The sequence below is a fragment of the Haemaphysalis longicornis genome, unplaced genomic scaffold (genome assembly GCF_048455015.1).
Source record: "Haemaphysalis longicornis isolate Haplotype H1 unplaced genomic scaffold, Haemaphysalis longicornis Haplotype H1 scaffold_6, whole genome shotgun sequence".
NCBI classification, from domain to species: domain Eukaryota; kingdom Metazoa; phylum Arthropoda; class Arachnida; order Ixodida; family Ixodidae; genus Haemaphysalis; species Haemaphysalis longicornis.
In genome coordinates, this window is record NW_027526407.1 from 22908987 (window position 1) to 22931022 (window position 22036).

The 22036-nt window shown below is 45.2% G+C and overlaps 1 protein-coding gene across 1 annotated transcript in view; it reads right to left on the bottom strand.

Moving 5' to 3' along the window:
- The window catches only part of LOC144142938 (uncharacterized), a 48618-nt gene that overhangs the window by 13965 nt on the left and 12617 nt on the right, over nt 1–22036 (bottom strand). Inside the window, exon 3 of the mRNA XM_077674769.1 lies at nt 1726–1842. Coding sequence (XP_077530895.1) covers nt 1726–1842 — 117 coding nt within the window. The remainder of the gene's footprint in view (nt 1–1725; nt 1843–22036) is intronic.

A 22036-nucleotide genomic window follows, 5' to 3' on the forward strand; every position in this document is an offset into this window, starting at 1 on the left:
TTAATTAAACGAGCCCATCATTTCCCATTCTGATTAGCTATATATATGCATACACGCGCAGAAAGGCATTCAAATTAGAACTATCCCCTGTTTCTTCATAAAAGCAACGCTGCTCACTGCGGGCTGTCATGCATTCCTCCCCGCAGCAAGTGTCGGGACAACACTTCGACCTTAGTTACGCCACTACACCTTTTCCCAGTCGGTGTACACGAGCTTGCTGTATTTTTCTTGGCGTCTCCCTCTTCGTCAACGTCGCGGCTATGTTTTTCAAAACATTGTGCCGGCTTGCCATCCACCCCCCTCCCCTCTTGCACTGTTTTTTCCATTATCTGCCCCACCTTCTTGTCTCCTTGGCTTTTTCATTTCTTTATTTGTTTTTTTTTAGCATTTTACCCTTTCCGCACCTTGCGCTGCAACTGCCGCATGGTTACCGTGTTTGTTACTTTTCTCTCTAGTTTATTTTCCTCGGGGGTCCTCCTTAACGAGAGTGAGCATCAAAGGAGTCCCTCTCATTCAACGTGTATATAACAGCTTTGTGTTCATTGTAAGAGAATACCTGGAGAAGACAGTGTTACTGCCTAAACTGTTGGACTAATTTGGAAGAAATAAGTTAATGCCAAAGTTGTTTATAGTTTTTACTGAGTTGTTCGCGGCTCCTTGCACAACTCGTCGTATATACATACTGGGTGTCCCAGCTATCATGCACCATCATTTTAAAAAAAAAGAGCAATGGCGTTACTCGAACAAAACCTAGCGCAAAATGTTTCCAGTCCAGCGGAGTAGCGGCCGGGAATTTTTTCAGTTAATGAGATTTGATTACAGGGGGCAGTAATTTTGGTTTTCTAATCTACGCACCACCCACACTTTGGGCATCGTGATCGTAGAAAAAGGGGGTGCTTAATTAAAATAGAGTAAATACTATATAAATACTACTACTCCCCCTCAACGTTTTCTGCGGCCGTTTCTCCACGAACTGGGCGCGAGGAATAATTTCTTTATTTGGAAAACATTAAGAATAGGCATAGAGAGTGAACCAACCGCGTACAGCTGATAATCCGTCACCTTCACTACCATTCGAGTCTGTTGTTCCGCATGAGGCACCGCTCTTATTATTTCCCACCAGGTCGTCTTCTGTTGCGTCGAAGAGGTTTGTAATTAAAAACTTCATAAATTACTTGGCCACAACGTCAACTCTAGCCCGCTTCCACGGATGTGAAATCCACCTTGCGATGTTTGCTTAGGTAAGAGGGTGCGATTTTTTCTTTCCCGAAAACAGGTGAGGGTGATTGTAATCGGGTGGTGCTTAGAAAGGCGAACTTGTTTAAGTATATTTTCTTGTCCATGGGAAATGAAAGCGAGAAACTTTTATACGTGTTTAAAAAGGCTGAAAAAGTAGACGGGTGAAGGTTGAGGGGTCGAGAGTGAAAGTGAAGGGGTTGAGGTGCTTTGTTTGCTTACCCCTCAACCTTCGTCCGTGCCGTTTTTAAGCCTTTTTAAACATGAAAATCAACAAATTCGCCAAGATTTTCGCACTGGTGCTCCCTTTGTAGACAGCTTAAGGACTCGAAAAAAAAAGGCATAGCGGTTACAAGACAGGGGGAGAGGAACTAGCCCACGATGAGGAAGGAGAAAAAAATCGCAAAAAGATAGACATTTTTCGGCACTCCGCAGGGACCCTGCGCAAACACTTAACGGAAAGAAAATTGTTCCACGTCGTTGTCTTACCGCATCTTTCGTCGCTGTTATCCCCGCAGTTGTTGTGACCATCGCAGGCCAAGTTATCGGCGACGCAGCGGTGGTTGTCACACCTGTACTCGCTAAAAGTGCAGAATCTTGAGCTGGCTGCGCAAATAAGCAAAGAGCGAGGAAAACCCGGATCAGAAACCTCATTCCTAATCATCATCGTCACCACCAACAACAGCAACAACATCATCATTGATTGTAGGGTTTAACGCGCCGACGCAACGCAGGCGATGAGGCGCGCCGTAGTGGAGGGCTCCGGATTAATTTTGACCACCTGGGGATCTTTAAAGTGCGCCGAAATCTCGTACACACGGGCGTTTTTTCTTTTCCCCTCCATCAGAAAAGCGGCCGCCACGGCCGGGAATCGAACCCGCGACCTCGTGCTCAGCAGCACAACGCCTTAGCCACTGAGCCACCGCGGCGGGTGCAACAACATCATCAGTATGTCTACGCCCACTGCAGGCCAAAGGCCTTTCCCATTGTAGAAAAAGAGGTAGAGGAATAATGAGAAGAAGAAGAAACTGCTCGGAACGGTGGCCTCCTGCCTCTCTGCTTCTCTTCGCCCGCCCCTTTCTTAACACCCATTATTCTCCAATTATGCCGGTCCTGTGCTAACTGCGACCAATTTGTCCCCGCAAACTTCTCGATCTCATCTGCCCATCTAACTTTCTGCCGCCCCCTGCCACGCTTTCCTTCTCTACGGATCTACTCTGCTACCCTTAAAGGAGCCATGAAGAGAAAACACAAGTTTGGTTCATTCGAAAGATTGCCTCGTTAGAACCATAACGACACCACTTATAACGCAAACTTCGCTCAAATAAGCTACATAATTAGGAAAAACGGGAATGTTCATGCGACCCACCAGCTCATTTCCCGCAACAGAACCTATGCCGTCACATGGGCTAAGCTCTGCGATTGGCGGAGGCCGGCAAAAGCAAACGCATGTTAGGCAGGGCTTACAGCTTGCATAGCGAGCTGAATGCCCGTGAAACATACCGCACATTCTTTTTATGACAAAGAACGGTGGAGTAAACGGTTGAAGGTCCGAACGAACTCGCAAGCGTGTGCGCCAATGCGTACGAAACTAGCGCGCCGGCCGAGCTCGACATCTCGCCGTCGCGCAGACGAATTTTCGGGTTCGAGGCTCTTCGGGGCCAACGAACCGTTCCAGCACGCACAGCCGCGACCTTGCTTCGTATCGTAATCCCTTCACAGGAGGTTGGCCGTCATATCGCCAACCAGCAAAAGTAAAAATAGAAACGAGGGGAGTAAGGAACAGCAAGAAGCGACGAGATAGTGCCAGTCGTCGCGTAAGTTTCGAATGGTGTTGGTTTGCTGCTGTCGTTACGAGCTCGTTTCCAGTTTACAACCACTGAAAACTTCAGTTTGTTCAGTTACGGCAGGGACCCTTACGTTAGCTCACTCCTGGAACATGCTGGCGCTCGTTGCCGACTTCGTCAAATCGCTCTGACCTTGGGGAAAAAAATGCCGTAAACACCGCGCATTGACGCTCGTATCTTTCTGGTCGAAGCAGAGAGCTCGCGCGAACGGCTTTCCATACACGACACCGGCCAACTGGCATAAGTGATACTGCTACTGAAATTGAACTATTATTAACTGTAATCAAAATACGGCACATACGTACCAGTCTATATTCGTCCGTCGCGACGGGGCTGACGAGGCAGCGGTGCCGACGGCTGGGCGTTCGTCTGTTGTGGCTATCGCGGAATGGTCGCTTTCCCGTCCACCGCGTATCCCACAACTCTTGCCGCTCGTGCACTTAGAAGCATTGAGCGTTATTGTGGTGTGAGGTTGTTAAATGCAAGCCCGAGCTCCTCGGCGAGAGTTTTGTTCTCCGGATCAGGCGATTCCATGACTAGGGCTGCGGGTGCACTAGGTTTTACTAGTATTTTTAAAATGGCCGCCGTCTCGATCGACTCCCGCGTGTGGGTGCTATATGGAGTCGACATACTAAGTATCTGTTTCATGGACCGACTCTATGACGCCATTGTACACGTCACGGAATGTTCAATTTTAGCGGGAGATTTAAAATTTTGGCTTAAATTGCCTTATTTATCAGTGAATAAAGCATCATTTGCTTCCGGGAAAGCGCTGGCGGTACTATGAAATACCTAATCTTTCGAATAAAACAAACTTTTGTTTTCTCTTCATGGCTCCTTTAATGACCCATGGTTATCCAATTGCCTTCGCATTACCTGCCCTGCCCACGTCCATTTCTTCGTAATTTCTACTAATATGTCCTTAAAACGCGTTTGTCCCCTGACCCACTGCGCTTTCTTTCTGTCCCCATAACGTTGCACCTTTCATTCGTAATAGTGATCAACAAATGGTCGGTTGCACAGCGCATGTAGTGCTGAAAACAAAAAAGTAAACGCCGCCTACCAACAGTACACATTAAAAGTGACAGTGGAGTTATAAAAATAGCACGAAAAACACGGTTATACGAAATAAATCATTGTTCCTTACAGCTGGCGCGAAATAGGTGGACGTCACGCGTATGCGCAGACTTATACATGCGACTTTGTTCCCGAACCGTTTCTTTGAACACACACCGAGAAAAAGACCGAGAAAGTACTCCCTAACGCATAACATGTCGAAAATTATATTTTAAATTTCAACAGGTATCTACAAACATTCGTTGCTGCTTCTGTTAATGTTCGGCTAGCGTTCTCTTTGTTCGGCTATTTATTTAAGTTCAGCGCCGACCGTATATACGCCAAGTCCCGGTAGGCCAAAGTGAGAGGGAAACCGGAAGGGTGGACTGACCAACCTGCTCTCTATCCTTCGAAAACGCTTGCGGAGCATGAAACTGCCCGTATGCACATTCGTAAAAATAGGACGAATCAAATTAAATCTTTTTGAAACCAAACAGACAGTGAGGAAGTACTACTAAATATCGGTCAGAAATCAAGCCCAGAAAACTGTACCTATCAGCGCAACGCCATAGCCAATGCACCAGCCCAGACTGTGAAGGCGGTTTCGAAGGAGTGTAGTACAATCTAATAGCTGACCCGTCTCTATCGTTTTTCTCAGCAAGAACTCTGCAAGTTGCGCTCAGTTGTCTCGTGTTTCGGTCAATTTCAGCACATTTCTCTGGAAGTCTGCGCTGCGATGCTTGGACAACACAGCTACACAAGCGATGTCGTTTGTCCGTGCTGCCCGTGCACATAGATTTGGAGAAAAGTATCGCACGGGGAGCGGCCCGCTGAACTGAACTAGTGTTACAGTGATCTGATACACAAGGTGTACGGGGGTTCTATTCCCGGCCACAGCGGCCGATTTTCTGATCGATGCGAAAAGCGAAACGCCCGTGTGTTCGAGATTTCGGCGCAAGTTAAAGATCCCCAGATCGTCAAGATTAATCCGGCGCCACTACCGATCACCACGTCGCCTGTGTAGCAGCGGTGCGTTAAACCCCACAATCAATCAATCAATCAATCAATCAATCAATCAATCAATCAATCAATCAATCAATCAATCAATCAATCAATCAATCAATCAATCAATCAATCAATCAATCAAACTCATAGTCAATCAATCTGTACACAAGGTGTGTACTCATACGAGGTTGCACCAACGGCTCTGGCCTTGTGTGTGGCGCTCGGGGGCTGAACCGGGAGAAGCTTTCGAGTTCATATCGCCCATTTACACAGAATAGAGCTCGTCCCTGTGGTTTATTGGTTCTCGCGAGTTTAGTTGGTTGGCGCAAAGTTTGTGGTTTTCAAACGGTAATCGCTCTGCGGAGTAACTAAATTCTAGCTGGTACAAGATGCTACCAGTGGGTACGTAATGCCTAATGTTCTCTGCCCATGAGCGCATAGTTTCGGATTCCCTCCTGACCAGTGGCGCTAAAGAATAATCGACACACGCTCAATATCCAAGTGGCCACGTTCACGCATGACGTGTATCCAAATACTTTTAAAGAAACAGCAGAAATAGAAAAACTCTAGGAGGACTTTTAACCAAAGTAGCGTTTTGAAAGGATATTCTGAGAGACGCCTGGTTTAGTAATTGACATATCGGAAAACGTTTTCTCACTCGCGTAAAACTTAACTTTTCGAGAATGCGGAGGAGCACTGTTTACTTCTACTCTATTTCGTGGTTTCTGCTGTGGTGTCCAGATGATAAGATGACACCATCTTTAAACGGGCGTAGAATTTTGTTTTCTTTTGGAAGTTCGGGTGCTTCGTGCGAAGTTAGAACAACGGTTTATGGGGAGGACGTGATATTTTTTCCGGTTCCGAAAATTAAAGCTGTCTTTTTATGAATTGCGAAGTCCTACGGCCAGGAAATAAATGGGTCCTCGAGGAGGACTGCGAGAAGAGCAGAATGGCTTCAGATATATGTCACAAGAATGCGCGTTTAATAAGCAGTTGATGGAGTGTGTCCCGGTCGTTACGCACCCACAAGGGCGCGTAAAGAAACGACCTTGGTGGCGCAGAATAAAAAGCATAGAATTCGCAACCTAAAAGGTCAAAGTAGCCTAGTTTGGGGAAGTTCAAGCTCCTTTATAATAACACGAGCTGAGTGTCTCAGCGCGGTGGTACGCCTATGAACCAACCAAACAAGTTTTAATATGCAGTAGTACTCCTTCCTTAAAAAGGGCTTCCGGCGTTTATAGAACCGACCTCAAAACACCAACTACTTTTTGCAGACGAGTTCCGGATTCAAAGCTATTATTCAAGTTTCCGCCACAAAACGGACTCCGGGTCACCATCCTGCGTTGTAGACTAAATATATTAAAATTTGCTATTTTGCTGGTCCGCCGGAATTTCTGTGGCTCACTATGGTCTGGGGCACGTCTCTATTACAGGCGCTACATAATGATCATGCCGTGAGACTTGAAGCGCGAAAATAGACGGAAGGGAGATAAACATTACTTATAACGTTAAAGTTTCCAATTTACCGGTCGTACTCAGATTTTACGGCTGTTTTTTTTTTTTTCGCGCCTCTTTTTTTAAATAAAAAAGATGTTTTCGAATTGCTCTTTTTCTGTCCAATCCTTCAATCCTTGTGGTAGATTGACCGACGTCCGCTGTGACGGTAGACTATTCAATATTAAGGTAAAATCTAAGGCACTCTTCAGGAGGCTTCGTCAATATGAATTGTGTGTGAATGAAGAAAACGTCTATGTGACTTATAAAAAAGGTAAATATGCAAACTCTCATGTCTAAAACCAAATTGAATTGCAAAACAGTGTGAAGTAATCATTGTATTTCATGTACGCGGCTGTGAGTAGCGGCTTTAGCTTTCGCCTACTCTGAGGTCCGCAATCAACTCGAGGTTCTGGCCTTCCGCTAAGTTATAAAATGAGTTTTTACTTGTATTGAATGACACAATGCCGACACAAAAAAAACATGTTCGACAGTTACTGTATGCGTCCCTTTCATTTTATTAGGTTTTGAGGCTCGGAATGTCTTATTAGGGACTGGAGCAAATTGGTAGAATTTGTTTTAGCTGGCAACGTTTTTTTAGCTCACACGAACCTTCATTTTACTACAGTAGAATGGACAATTGGGCTAGTTGGTAACTGTCCATATTGATGGTGGAAGCGCTCACACGAAAGAGACTAAACTAGAAAAACGGAGATGACACGGTGGTAACTCGCCACTACATGTTTATTGAAAAGGAACACAGATATACCCTTGTAACACCTCACCTGTTGCGTTCATCTCGCCCAAGATAAAACCATGAAAGTAACTTTTTAGGGAATACCGGGGTACACGCGACAATCGAAGGGTTAGGGCACTAAAAGAACGAAACCATAACATACCAAGAAACTGCTACGATCGCAATGAATAACACACGTAAAAGTATTCTTTGTCGGTTGTAAAAATTGAGGGGGCACTAACACATCTATCGTCGGACTTTTTATGCGAAACGCTTCTATCAGCTCTCGAGTGGTTTTATTTCGATGCCGTGACAAATCTGTAATATCGCAGAAGTTAGGTGAACAGCCGCGCGTGGTGCAGTGTTCCCAGAGTTGGAAGTCCTGCTTTGATTTTTAAGCGTTTTTATGTTCTTGCAGACGTATTTCTAGGAATCGCCCAGCTTGGCCTACATAAGTTTAGCCACACAACATCGATATCAGCTAAACAACACACGTTGCACAACGGCCAAAGAAAGAGGTATGTTTCACTTGGCAGGGTTTTTTTTCTTGACGGCTTCTCATTGGGAGTTAACGTTCTGTCTATTCACAAGATGTCGCACAGGTTAAAAAATGTTGCTAACCTGTATGACATGGGCGTGGTTTTCTCGGTCCCAAACAGACTGACCAAGTTATGCGGAAAACTGACCAAGTCATGTGGCTTGACGCTACTTTCTTATTAAAAGTTTTTAATTTATCTAATTTCATATGCAAAGGGGATTTCTGTGCGTTCACGGACATTTGTAGGTGGTAGACGAGCTTGCAATTTCTTAATACACTCCACCCAGAACGCATAAAAGCGTGTCCTCACAGGGGGCGTCAGCCATAAGGCGAGAAGTATGGAGCAGGTGAACGGCACATTTGAATACAATTTATTAATTATTTATATTAATTAATTAATTATATAATCAATTTTTATATTATTAATTCTAATTATTTATTTAAATTATTGACCGATCGATCGATTGATCGATTGATTGATTGATTGATTGATTGATTGATTGATTGATTGATTGATTGATTGATTGATTGATTGATTGATTGATTGATTGATTGATTGATTGATTGATTGATTGATTTAACGCGCCGACGCAATGCAGGCGATGAGGCGTGCCATAGTGAAGGGCTCCGGATTAATTTTGACCACCTGGGGGCCTTTAACGTGGGCCGAAATCTCGTGTACACGGGTGTTGTTGCTTTTCGCCATCATCAGAAAAACGGCCGCCGCAGCCAGGAATCGAACCCGCGACCTCGTGCTCAGCAGCGCGATGCCTTAGCCACTGAGCCACCTCGGCGAGTACATTTGAATACAGATTTTTTTTTTTCAGAAAATTAGCGTGTCGGGTGAACAAGAACTCTAGACGCGGCTGGCCCAGTTCTCTCGTGCAATAACCTGAGCATGTGCTTATAAGATGTTTATAACTCCAGCCAGTTTCTTTATGAATAATGTCAGAGTTTGTTAGCGACTAACCAACTACCTCTCTTTTTAATGCAAAAAGTTCTATCCAGCGCGCCTGACATCTTACAAAGGTAGCAATGGCAGAAGTGAAATCAAGCATTCTTTTTACATCGGAGCTGATGTTGCTTGTCGTAGTGTGTGCGGCGTCATCCGAAAACACTGGGCATAGTTACTTCCACCGTTTACCGCGCACGTAAGCACGCGCTTTACGAGGAGCGCCCGACGTCGTCCAGGCTTGCGTGGGGCGCTCGCAAAAAATACCAAGAAAGCAGTTCACTCGCGTCCGCACCTCAAGGGGGGAGCCCAAGACAGCTCACGCTACAGACGCCCAGTTCGCGAAGCCGGTTGCGGCCGGTTCTAGCGCGCGCTAACGCGTTCCACTTTAAGAGGAAGTTGAAAGCCTACAAACTGAACGATCCAGTTCACCCAGTTATGCATGAGGAAGACGACGATATAGTTGAATATGACGATGACTACTACTGGCAGAGTAAAAAGCGACGACGCGACATATAATAAACAATTGCAGACCTAATGCAATGCGTAGTGGTGTGTCCTTCAGTGCGTACATAGAAAGAAACCCTCCAGCTCCGCTGTGGTTCAACCCTTGTGCGACTTAGAGCAAGCTTCGGCATTTTTTCATTCCTTTTTGTCGAGGCGGAAATTGCGCGAAATCTGAAAAGGTATGCCATCCCAAACGAAAAGTGAATGGGCTTCCCGTCACTGTAACCGCTAATGAACGCTCTTTAATCGCCATACTCTGCCTAAAGTCCGAATGAATTTCGCGGTGCATACTTGCGCCACATTGCACCACGCGGGATTTTGTAGTTGTCAAGCCTGAGACTGCACTATCTATGCAGTTACGCCAAGTGAATCATCATCATCATCACCACCAGCCTATCTACGCCCACTGCAGGGAAAAGGCCTCTCCCATTATTCTCCAATTACCCCAGTCCTGTGCTAACTGCGACCAATTTATCCCCGCAAACTTCTTGATTTCATCTGCCCATCTAACTTTCTGTCGCCCCCTGCAACGCTTGGCTTCTCTAGGGATCCACTCTGTTACCCTCAATGACCAACGGTTATCTTGCCTTCGAATAACATTCCCTGCCCATGCCCATTTCTTCTTTTTAATTTCTACTAATATGTCCTTAACACGTCCTTAAATAAAATAAAAATTGTTGTTATGGCGATGGTTATTCTGGTGAGTACTACAGTAATGATGATGCTGTAATCAGCAACTCGGGACGACTCCCTTTAGCCTAGCGCACATCTAAACAAAATGTTCTCAACGACCACTACTCGCTCCCCAAGTACTAAGCAAGCTCAAATCATCAGTACTGTGTGGTATGAACCCATCTTAGACTAAACGGAATTAGTTGAATACGGTGACAGCAGGTCGATATCTTCTTTTCCACAGAATTCATTGAAAGCTGCAACAAGTCAAAGATACCAACAGTCTAAAGTCTTAGAAATATTCCCAACTGATAGAACATTGGAAACAAAAAAGCTAAAATGCTCAAACAACGCTATTTATGAGTTGAAGATTGAGTTTTATCAGTGTATGAACACTGTTGTCTGTTTTTTAGCTCTTGTATCAACACTAGTTCCCCTATGCCAATTCACGTAGAAAGACAAAGTGTTACGTTAAAAACTTTTAGACCAAAAAATTTTAAGTTTTTATTGCCGAAAGCCAGAGTGTGTACTTCCCGTATGGTCCCTGACCTAGGCGATGAGTGGAGAGAACAGAATAAAGGAGCTTCAAGAATACGCTTCCGTGCTTAGGGCGCTCATCAAGCACTAAATAGATTGCAAGTTGCTGCACGTATTTGTCGCCTTGAACAGAATTATGGTGGTGATGACGGTGGTGATGATTGCTATTGGTTTCCCCCATGTAGCGGAGTGATGACGGGTCATCTTACCAAAAAGGGCTAATATACCTATGTTTTATACTATTGGTTTAATACTAGCGCTGCTTAGAGCAGGCACAAAAAACTTATTAGGTACAAAATACTTTTGTAGCGTGAGCTACACTGGCCGAGGTTGAGCAGTTGCGCGTGGCTCCTGGAGAGCCGTGCTGCGCATGCGCGAGGAGCGGTCCCGTCACACGCCGCACAGCTGCGTGCTGAAGCCGCCACCGCCACCGCGCGCTTCTCCGCCGCCGCGCCCGCCTCGCCGGTCGGCGCATTCCAGGGGAGTGACGTCATAGCCGCGGCTTGAATTTCTGTTGTTATCGCCTGCATTACGAATCTGTAAACCACTGACGTTTCTATGAGTGGTCTGTATGGTTCAATACTGGATTTGTTGCCTCTGCCTTTATAAATTAAATGCATCCTACTTTCTAGCCAAACCTCCGGTATTTGGTTTGTATCACCTTATCAATTGCCCTCATAAACGATGCCTTACTTTTAGGTCCAAGCAGGTTTATCAGTTGCAGCATCACCTCCCATAAAATACAGGAGACGATGATTGCAGTCTTCTGTAGCGCTGATGTTATCGGCGCAGGCTTGCCTATCTCTATTGCCCTAAACTTCTCACTAAACACTCGAATAATATGCGCTAACGCGTGCTCCCCTTCTAAATGTTTCCCATCTACAATCAAGAATTTTTGACGGATATCGTTTTTTGAGCTTAGTAATTTTACATGGCTCCAAAACTTCTTGTATGAGCTTTTGTCCTTCTTCCGTATTTCTGCCATCCATTATCCGCTATGTGTAAGTAATGCGTTAAGTCATTCTTGTGCTACCTGGTGCCACGACATGACTGCACAAAAAGATGACACAAGGTCCTGTACTGTGACCCTCATTGGTGTCCCGTGTTTCCGAGCAAGAATGTCATTATACAAAAATGCCTCTAGGACGCACCGTAAATTAGTAGTTCGCCTACCTCACAACATTCTTTTGTTTTGTTTTTTGTACTTGTAGAAGCCCTGGCGCCTTAAGAATACTTCCTCGCTGATTATAGTACTTTTCGCAGGCAAGCGCAGTAGAGGCTCGTTTACGCCGTGAAAGTTCCAAACTAAAGAAACCGTTGACTAACGCCAGGGAAATCGCATCTTTCATCTTAAGTACAACGGAGTTTACAGGGAGGACATTCGCGCGACATGAAGCCCAGAAAATCTTTATACTCATTTTCTCGTGACCTGGAAACTAATCGATTCAGCGAATTGAAGCATCGAAGAAGCAACGGGCAAGTCAAACGCAGTGTGCTGGGTTTACTTTTGAAATTTACATAGTAATTCGCGCCTTAGAGCAACGTATTTAAAGCAGATTTTCGCGAAACTTAGAGCTAACGAAGCACGTTCAATGTTCGTCTATTTCCAAATTCTACATTGCGTGCGTCGAACTTCCGGAAAAGTTTAAAGGTCTTAAAATATATACTGGTTTAAAATACTTCTAAGTGCGGTGCGCTCGTTTTTAAAGAACTAGAGCATGCATCAAGATTCGATTTGCAGAGAGCAGAAAAAATATCATGGCTGGCGTGCACTGGCACATGGTTACCTGAAATGAGGACCCACCTTAGTTCAATAAAAAAATTTCGTCTCTCTCTCTCCAGCATCGTACTTGGGCGTCAGCTACGGCTTACGTGTAGCCTTACTAAATACGCACTGGCGGCGTATGATATGCGTATAATGGTCGCCCACTGGCCTGATCAAAGTAAATGTCGCGGAGGATTAAGCTAACATAAAATTTGGACACTTTATGGGTGATCCCCGGGTAAAAAGGGGGCAAAGCGCGGGTGGATGAAGTTTTGGAGTAAAAAAACTGTGCAGCGCTTGAAATCTTTATACGCCATTTTCCGCTGCCCAGAGGCAGTGAACTGCCGCACCAGGGTTAAGTTTGCAGGGATCGAGAAAATCCTTAGGGTGATGGGGTTATTAGCGCGATGGCATTACGGAGCTACTGAACGACTTTCCGTGACTACCATGCGCCCGGTATCAGGCGTGCGCACCTGGCGTACGCGGAAACACGGATTCCAAAAATATTTCTCCTTCTGAGCGCCAGCATTATTAGAGTGTTATTAATTACGTCCCACATTTGGAAGCTCGTTCCTTTCGACGCCCACAAACGAGTAGCGTGCTTACAGTTTTTATGGGTGACCGTCAAGTAAGTTATAATTACTTTTTTATAGCAACGCGCACCTGTCTGGCCATGAGTTTCTGCACAGTTTTCCGTCTCGATTCGGGAATTCTTTTGGTGATCGTTGTTTTTCCTGCAAAACCAAGTCCTGAATTCTCGCTAGCCTTTGTTGACCGCTGCAAATCCTAAAGAACCTTAGAAGCCACGATACAGTGGTACGTTAACAGGCTGGCCGCACTTCCAGGCCAAAATGCTGCTGAAGGGGCCAAGAATACAAAATACAAGCCTGGTTCACCAAAAACCCCGTTTTGTGCCGACAAACGATATATCTATCGCAAACTCCACACAAATATTCGAGATATTAAATAAAGCATACTCAACACTGCTTACACCTCAGCCTCTTTCCGGTGATTTTAAAGCGAAGCTTTAATGTTTTCATTGATGGCGTCTGTAACGTGAGAGCGCCCCGCAGGAAAGCCAACTTTCTCTGACGAGGATGATGAATGATCGAGGGTGAAGAGAAAAGAAAAACAAAAATTAAAGCCGTTCCACTGAATGTGAAAGCTGTCAGAAGTGCAGATCAGTGATTTGCATAATGGGCCGCTACCCGTTATCCGCTCACTGCTACCACCCAATGCAATTCAAATTTCCCGCCTTCGCAGTGCTCGCGCGCCCCCTGCCTGAAACTGCGCCAGCGGGATTTCTGTTCTTTTTGTGTTTGCTTTTCTTCCCGCACGTGGCGGCGTTGCACTGACACTTTTTTCCCCTTACTATCGCAAAACCAACCCAATGAGCGTTCTAAAATAAATCGGCGCTGGCGCTGCCGGTTAATTACGCAAATTTTGCATCAAATCTACCTACAGTTTTTTTTTTTTTTTTTTTTGCGCCAAATAACGGGTAGATGTATGACAAGCGCCAGAGGTTCACGAGTTTCGAACGCGTATGACTATACAAACCGCTCTTGGTTTTCGAAGCTTCTGTGGAACGCCGTGACGACAGCCGCTACGACGGAACGCCGTGTGGCTCTACTTGGGTCCAGCGAGCGAGCTACGACGACAAGGCGAGCCCCTAAAGTGCTCTGCACTTAAAATGCTTCAGTATCCGGAATCGAACCTGGGTTGCTCGCGTTACGAAGCCGGCGTCTATCCTATTGCTTTATTTCAACGTGATCGAAACTCGGTCCAAACTCCAACAGCAAAGAATCCATCACGAGAAATCTTCGCGTTCAACCATTGCCGTCGTTAGACGGAGGGGTGTATAATATTTTCTATGACTTCACAGAATCATCTTTGCGTGATTGGCAGCCGACAACAAAAGCTGCCGAAAAAAACTTGACTGGCAGATTGCAGTGGGGCGTCTAGATGCTTTGGTCGTGTCTCTTGTAGGCTAACGCGCAGTTGAAACACTGATAAAACTGTTTCTACTGCAGTACAAGGCACGACACTCCGGTCCATTATACGTCAATATGGCGCGAAATTCGGAAATCTTTCTATACAGTATACTATCGATAAACGGAACTTCAAGGGACCGAAAAAAATTAGTTCCGTTTAACGGAAGTTCCGTTCACCGAGATAGATGTGTGAAAGTGCAAATTTATGAGCGTACACACTTATTACCATTTCATGGAACTGTAAGCACTAGAACGTGAAGGCAGCTGATAGTTTTTCAGGAAGAAAGAAAACTACAAGAGGTTTAGGCTCAGCATTCACAAAGTTCATTTCGTAACAATGAGTCGCTGTGCACTAAAAATAGCATCAATTATTTTTGTTCGAGTACACGCAACTGCATATCCACGGAGGCTAGAGGCTTCACATTCGCGAGTGCTTTCGAGCCACCGAATTTAGAAGACGGCAACGTGGTAATGAAGCTCGAAGTACCTCGATGGCACGAACGAAGCGGCAGGAGCTGAGCCCTGTATCCTCGGCGTCTTTAATAGACACAGAACGACTCGAACAAGAACTGCGATGTTGCATTTGTTGCGCTAACACGGCTGACCACTAATGAGACAAGGCTTACCAGGTTAAAAAAAATATGGAGGAAGAAAAAGACAAAAAAAGACGGCCGTACCGTAAAAAGCTTATTCTCATGCTAATACGTTTCACATAAGATGATACATGTCTGGTTCCGTTTACACGGTAACGGGGAAATATTACTTCCGATTACCGAGTTTTTTTTACGTTATCCGAATACAAAACCAACCAAGTTACAGGATATTGTTCTATTTAAGCGGCAATTCCGTTTAGGCGATTTCGGTTTATCGAGATTCTACTGTAGTTGCACTATTTTAATTATAAAACGTCTTTCGTGGCTGAAATGAAGCGGAGTGAGCTACCACTGTGCCCTTTGCAAACTAAACAATATTGTATTTTGTCTTCATGGCCTGGTCAACGGGGCCATGCAGACAGAATACAAGTTTGTTTTACTTAAAATATCCCGTCTTTTGTACTGCCCTCCTGCGTTTGTCCGGAAGCAAACGATGCTTTATTCACTGAGAAATTAATCAAAGTTAAAATTTTTATTCTCCCGCCAAATCGTGTATTTTCGCAACGCATGCAATGGCAACACAAGAACCGCTTTGCAGCCGACTCCGGCGCCTTGTTTACCGTTAGTCAACCTAGATGGCGCCACCATACCGCGAAGGGCCGTTTTCTGCCTTTACTTTTTTTTCGACCGTATTTGTACCGGACTTGTTTTTGTTAAGGTAGAAAATCGTTTGGTGAAACGTGATGTTCGCTCGACCAATATGGTCACGCAAGACACCGTCGCTTACGTCAATCGGCCAGCGCCTTCTGAAACAACCGCAAAGCTGCGCAGTGCTGTGCAGCTAAAGCAAGCTTAGTGCGCGGAGTACCAACAGCACTACGCATTGGTACTTCTATGTTTACGTGCACTTTCGTAACTTCCACTGTTTGTCCCGCCATTCTTTTTGCTATAAAAAGGCTGTGCCATTAATTTAAGTGCAAATAGCTCGTTCGGCAAGTGTATAAGCCCTGCCTAATGTGCGTTTGTTTTTGGCGGCCTCAGCCAATCGCAGAGCTGCCACGTATCACATCATAGGTTCTGTTGCGGGAAAGAAGCTAGTGAATCGCATGGCCATTCATTTTTTTTTCTAATTATGTGACTTATTTGAGCAAAGTTTGCGTTAAGCCTGGTGTCAGTATGATTCTAACGAGGCAATCTTTCTAGTGAACCAAACTTGGGTTTTGTCTGCATGGCCCCATTAAGTGGTCACGCTGTTGAATGCCACCATGTTGTGGGCCCGCTCGAGCAGGAACGCTTGCACTGGCGTGTTGTTAAGTGTTACCCCGGCTTAGAATATTGACTTTCGCATGTACACTAATTACGCACGAAGTCCTTGGGCGTTCTGGTTCCTGTATTGGAGACTTTAAATACTGAACTCAAGCCTATAGGGTTTAGCGTAGACCGTTAAAGGAGCCATGAAAACAAAATACAAGTCGGGTTTATTAGACAGACCGCTTAGTCTGGATAACAACGATACCAATATCATCGCAATCTTCGAACAAATAGCGGAGATATTAAAGAAAACGCGTGAAGCCGTGGCGACCCCCTAGCCAATTTCCCGCAACTTTTCTATGACGTCACGGAACCTTGTTTGTGCGATTGGCGGCCGCCTAACTGACCTGTCGCGACGACACATGACTGGACGTCTGTAATGTGGCCTCTAGTTCCATTTGACCGCATCACTTGAATGCTAACGTGCAGTTAACGCACTGAAAATTATATTTTACTGTTGGCCAGTATGACGTCATTCTTGCTCATAACACGTCACTGTGGCGCGAAATTTGAAAGTTTTTAAATACTTCTTGCTTTTTTTCGTTAAAAAACATCTTTTGTGGCCCTAATGGAGCTGAGTGAGATACTGAATCCTAGTTCTTTCAAATTAAACGAAGTTGTATTTTCTCTTCATGGCTCCTTTAAATCCAACAAAATAAAACATACATACATACATACATACATACATGCTACATGCATACATGCATACATGCATGCATGCATGCATACATCCATCCATCCATACATACATACATACATACATACATACATGCATACATACATACATACATACATACCTGCATACATACGTGCATACATGCATGCATGCATGCATACATACATACATACATACATACATACATACATACATACATACATACATACATACATACATACATACATACATACATACATACATACATACATACATACATACATACATACATACATACATACATACATACATACATACATACATACATACATACATACATACATACATACATACATACATACATACATACATGCGCGCATCCATGACTTCTCATTGGGACGTATTAGATATAAGGTAGCAGGGACACCAACACTGGAAATGCTGAACATAATCGAATGCCAGCGTAAAAACACAGACACTAGCGAAAGAAAATGACAGGACGGCACTGCTGTTGTCACTTCGGCTAGTGTCTGTTTTTACGCTGGTATTAGAATATGTTCAACCAACACCTACTCGCCCAAATGTCGATCCTTCTATTGTAAATGCTCCCCACTGGCGGGTGATTTGTGCATCGCATTCCTTGCACATGAGCATAACCAGCAATAACCTATGCCCTGGCATTTTCCACTCTCTTCTCACCCCCACCTCCACAGTTCCCCTAACTCATTATAGCAGGAATCACGCTGCGGGACGCCGAGCAGTTCCTTTAAACTCTGCCGAAGTTTTCACCAATTTTGCCCCCGGCGCTCATCCCAACTTCTCATCCACGACTCCCATAGGAATTCCGAGCCCCAGCAGACTTTACTGCAAATTTATTCTCGGCTTTGCAGCCCTGCAGCGTGCCTTGCTTTCAGCCGTGGATTGTAATGAGCCGAGAAGTTTGGGCGGCGGTCGAAAAACCGCCCGGGCTCGGAAAACCGCAGAATCTTAACGGAGCTCAACTAGGTCAGCAATGCGGTGGCTCATATAAAAGTCCCCGGGAATATCTCCTACCTGATAACTCCTTAAAAAGATAGGCGATAATACAAATAAAGCTAAGCTTTAGTGTCCTCACTGAGGCCGTTGTACGCCAGCACGCCCTTCAGGAAAGCCAACTTTCTCTGACGATGATGATGAATGATCCTGGGTGAAGTGAAAGAATGAATGGATTACTTTATTGCATAGAGGAGGCTATAAAGCCCTGTGGGTAGGGAATGGAAAAGAGGATTGGGAGAGACAACACTAAGTAGTTGTGGTGCATCTAAGTAATTTCAAGCTTCACTGCAGCTGTCACTATAGCTGTCTCTCAAAGTTCCGTTGGAGCAACGCACACACACTGGCCTTCCCCTGAGGGGAGGGGGTGTCCGGCATAGTTCTTGATGGCACATTACGGTTGGTGGGGCAAGACGGATGCGCACCGGTGTTCATTTGTGACTGGTGAACTTGAAAAGGTAGTCGGTCAGACCATTTGTTAGGGCAAAGTCTGTGATTTTTTCTAAGCTTTCGGGGTTGTCCCTAACATATTCGACATGCTCTAACACCGACATCGGAACCGGGGCGCTTGTGACCAACTGCGCACGACAGTCTGAAAAGGCTGCACATGACCAAATAAGATGGAACACGGATTGTAGGCGGGCCATTTGGTACATATTTCTGAGATTGACAGAGCGAAAGAACGGCACAACAGAGGAGTAGACTAACACTGTCCACTCCTCTGTTGTCCCGTTCTTTCGCGCTGTGAATCTCAGAAATAAGGTGGAACAAGTTGGGCGAAAGAAAAAACGCTTCCCGTGACAGAAATCGATCATGGGTCCTTTTGCGTTATGAAGCCGGCGGCTATCCGATTGCTAAGCGAACGCCAAGCAGCAGGTACAGATTCGCACCGTACACCCCAAACCCAAACGTTAGGCCTACGGAGTGCACACCCGAGAGTTTCTATGGATATTCTAGAAGAGTCGTGCGTACCTCCAAAGTAGCACATACTCGAAGTGCAGGATTGGCAAACCAAAGAGCCCCTCTCGAGAAAGCTTTGCGTTCAACATCGTCGTCGTTAAACGGAAGTGTTTATGATTTTATATATTAACGGCATGTTCAAAAGGCTGGTCATAACAATATACCCTTCTAAACAGTAATCCCCGATGGCCGAAATGTGACGTCTCTTGTCGGTTCCTTAAGGAGAATAGTGTCGATGGCCTTTTCTTTGAGTCGGTTATTACGGGTCTGTAATGACGCAACACGCCGTAAAAAATGCCGTGCGCCAACACAGTAAAGTTACCGACATTGCGACAGAAAGCGAGGGTGGATGTAGGCGAAAGTGGGTTGAGAGAGCCAGGAGCTTTCCCCTACGAACCGTTTCTGCCCCTGTTGAAATCAGAAACCTCGAACAGAGAAACAAGACTCCGCAATCAGCTGGGTCTTCTGGGGAGCTCTACCACGAGTACATTTCATTTTTTCAGGCGCTGTGCCGGGAGGATTTGGGAATATTCAATGCTCGTATTCTGAGCATCTTCGTCATCTGCAGAAACAAACAGCCATGGCGGGGTAGCAGCATATTTAACTTCGGGAAACATGATTCATTCCGGCTGTTACTGCCTACCCACATGCGTCATGGCATCGATCCGACTCTGCAGTACGTGCACCTGATTTGGTACGTGAAATGGTGTATCGGCTGAGGGTACGAAGCAACAATCGAAACAGTGAGTTGCTTCACCCGGGTGTATTCTACAAATGGAATGTATTGATGAGGGGATTTTTATTATATTCCCCACACCTTACACAACACAAGAAACTTTGAGGTGAAGAATTTCTCCAGCACATGAACTGAGCCTCGAATACACCTGTGTGTTTGTGTGCGTGCCTGTGTGTGTGCGTGTCGTGCGTTTGGTGCGTGTGCACATATGCATTTATGTTAAGGAGTGTATGTAGGTATGCGCGTATTCAAGTATCTACGTATGTGTGCATGTATGTGTGTATTGGCACACGCACGCGCCTATGTATTTGTTATGTCGATATGTTTATGTCCGTGCGTTCATGCATGGTTCTGGTGTATGCATGGTGCATTTACCTCTAAACGCACATATATGGTAATGTATGTGGGTGCTGCATTAACGCATGTGTGCATGTTTACGCGTGTATTTGAGCGTGTGTATGTATGCATACATGCTTACGTACAGACGTGTGTGCCCACGTACATGTGTTCATGATCGTAGCGAAATGTGTGTGTGTATGTGTATTACCTTCTTAAGATATATTGGTGTGCGTATGTGTAGGTGGGTGTGTGTCGCTCGCGGCGCTGTTTATGTGGAGGATAATATACCAACCAGTACACATAACCACTTTAGAGTTCACGCAGTTTTTAATTAGGAGAAAAAAAATGTCTATCAACCACAGCGCTCGTGTTCTGTGATGTGCGAAGCATCGTGTATGAAGAGTCGACGTCACATAGAAAAGAAGCCAGATTTTTCTGTTCCCAAATATGCAAATCGCAACTCCCGACAGAGCTCGTTACAAATTCAATGAAGGAAATTGTGTATAAACACTTCATTTATTGATTTTTAGGTCTTGGGACTCTCATCGCAGTCTGGTGGCCGTTGTAATGATTCATAAGTAACCCACACCTGATCCACCAGCTGGTCACCAGTAGATGACCACTGATGGGTCACCATTCACCGACTCCGCACTTTTAGTGATTTACATGTGAGTCACAGCTGGGTGTCACGTGACGCACATGTGAGTGACGCACCAGGAAGAAAACCGACCAGTGGACCAGCTCTAAACACAAAATACAGACACATGAAAAAAACTTTCAGCGTTCACCTAGCCTAATAAAAACTTGATTCCTTAACAATATCGGTAAGGAAAAGTTACCGTCTTCACCAAATCGCTGAGAATGATCTGATCTTCAATATTTTTCCGAATGATTCAAGCGGCAAAGATACAGACACATGAAAAACTTTCAGCGTTCATCTGGCCTAGGAAAAATCTAATTTCTTTACAAAATCGCTGGGAACGATAGCGGTGGAAAATTTGGCAAAGACGGCAGGCATCGACCCGCTTCAATTGCGTTGCGCACGGTTCATTGTTCGGTAGTGTAAGAACCCGCGGTTTTTTCAAACTGCGGTGGCGTCGCAATGCGTCGCAATGCAATACTAATGGCGTCGCGATGCAAATCAGACAAGCCCTGGGCACTTTGATTTGACTGAAGTTGCAGAAACTCAAGTTGTCTTCGCTAATCCAAAAGCCGCTCCCTACAAAGGCCCGGTACACTGACCGCGCGTAGTTTTAGCTGTTCGACGAAACCACAAGCTTGCCCGTTTGAACATGCACCATTGTGAAACTACGTCTGCTATCGTTCGTGTGAATTCTTTTGTAACGAACGCTTTTACGACGCACTTTCGAGCTTACGAAATGCGGGTGATGGGGTGGGGGGGGGGGGGGTGGACTGAAAGCAAAAGTTTTTATTTTATGCCGTTATGTTGAAACGCATAGCTACGCTTAGTCAAGGTCAGGTCGTTTACACTCTTCTCTGGCGACACAAAGGCTGTTTCAAGTTAGTAAAGATCAAAACCTGCTCGCTTCTGTTGCTTCTCAGCACTTTATATTTTATGATGAGTCGACGTTCAAATCAAATAAATAGCATTCATGCCCATAATTATTCTGCTCAAGACGGATCTTCTAGGAACCCTGCAAAAAGTGTTTCAGCAACACTCTCGCTCGCAACAAAAAAAATGGCCCCATGTCTCATTTTCGCCGAAAGTCGGTAGTCTATGCTCTCCTTCCCCAGTAACACCCTCTCCACTCTCCCGCAGCAACTCTCCACACTCTTCACCTGCTCCCTCGCTTATGCCATGACACACGCAATTGTTTTTTCAATTCATTTTTTTCTGTTCGCACTGCGACCGCGTCATCTGTTGGTAACCTTTGTTTCTGTTCCACTTGTCGTGACGCCGTGTATTTTTGTGTTTGCTTTTCAAGCGAAGCTTTCTTTGAGTCACTCATTGCAACTGTGTGCGAAAACTCACTGCAGGAAAGGCAACTTTGTTTGACGCTGACGATGAACGTGAGCGAAGTGAAAGGTGGTTGAAACACGAAGCTTTCGCTGG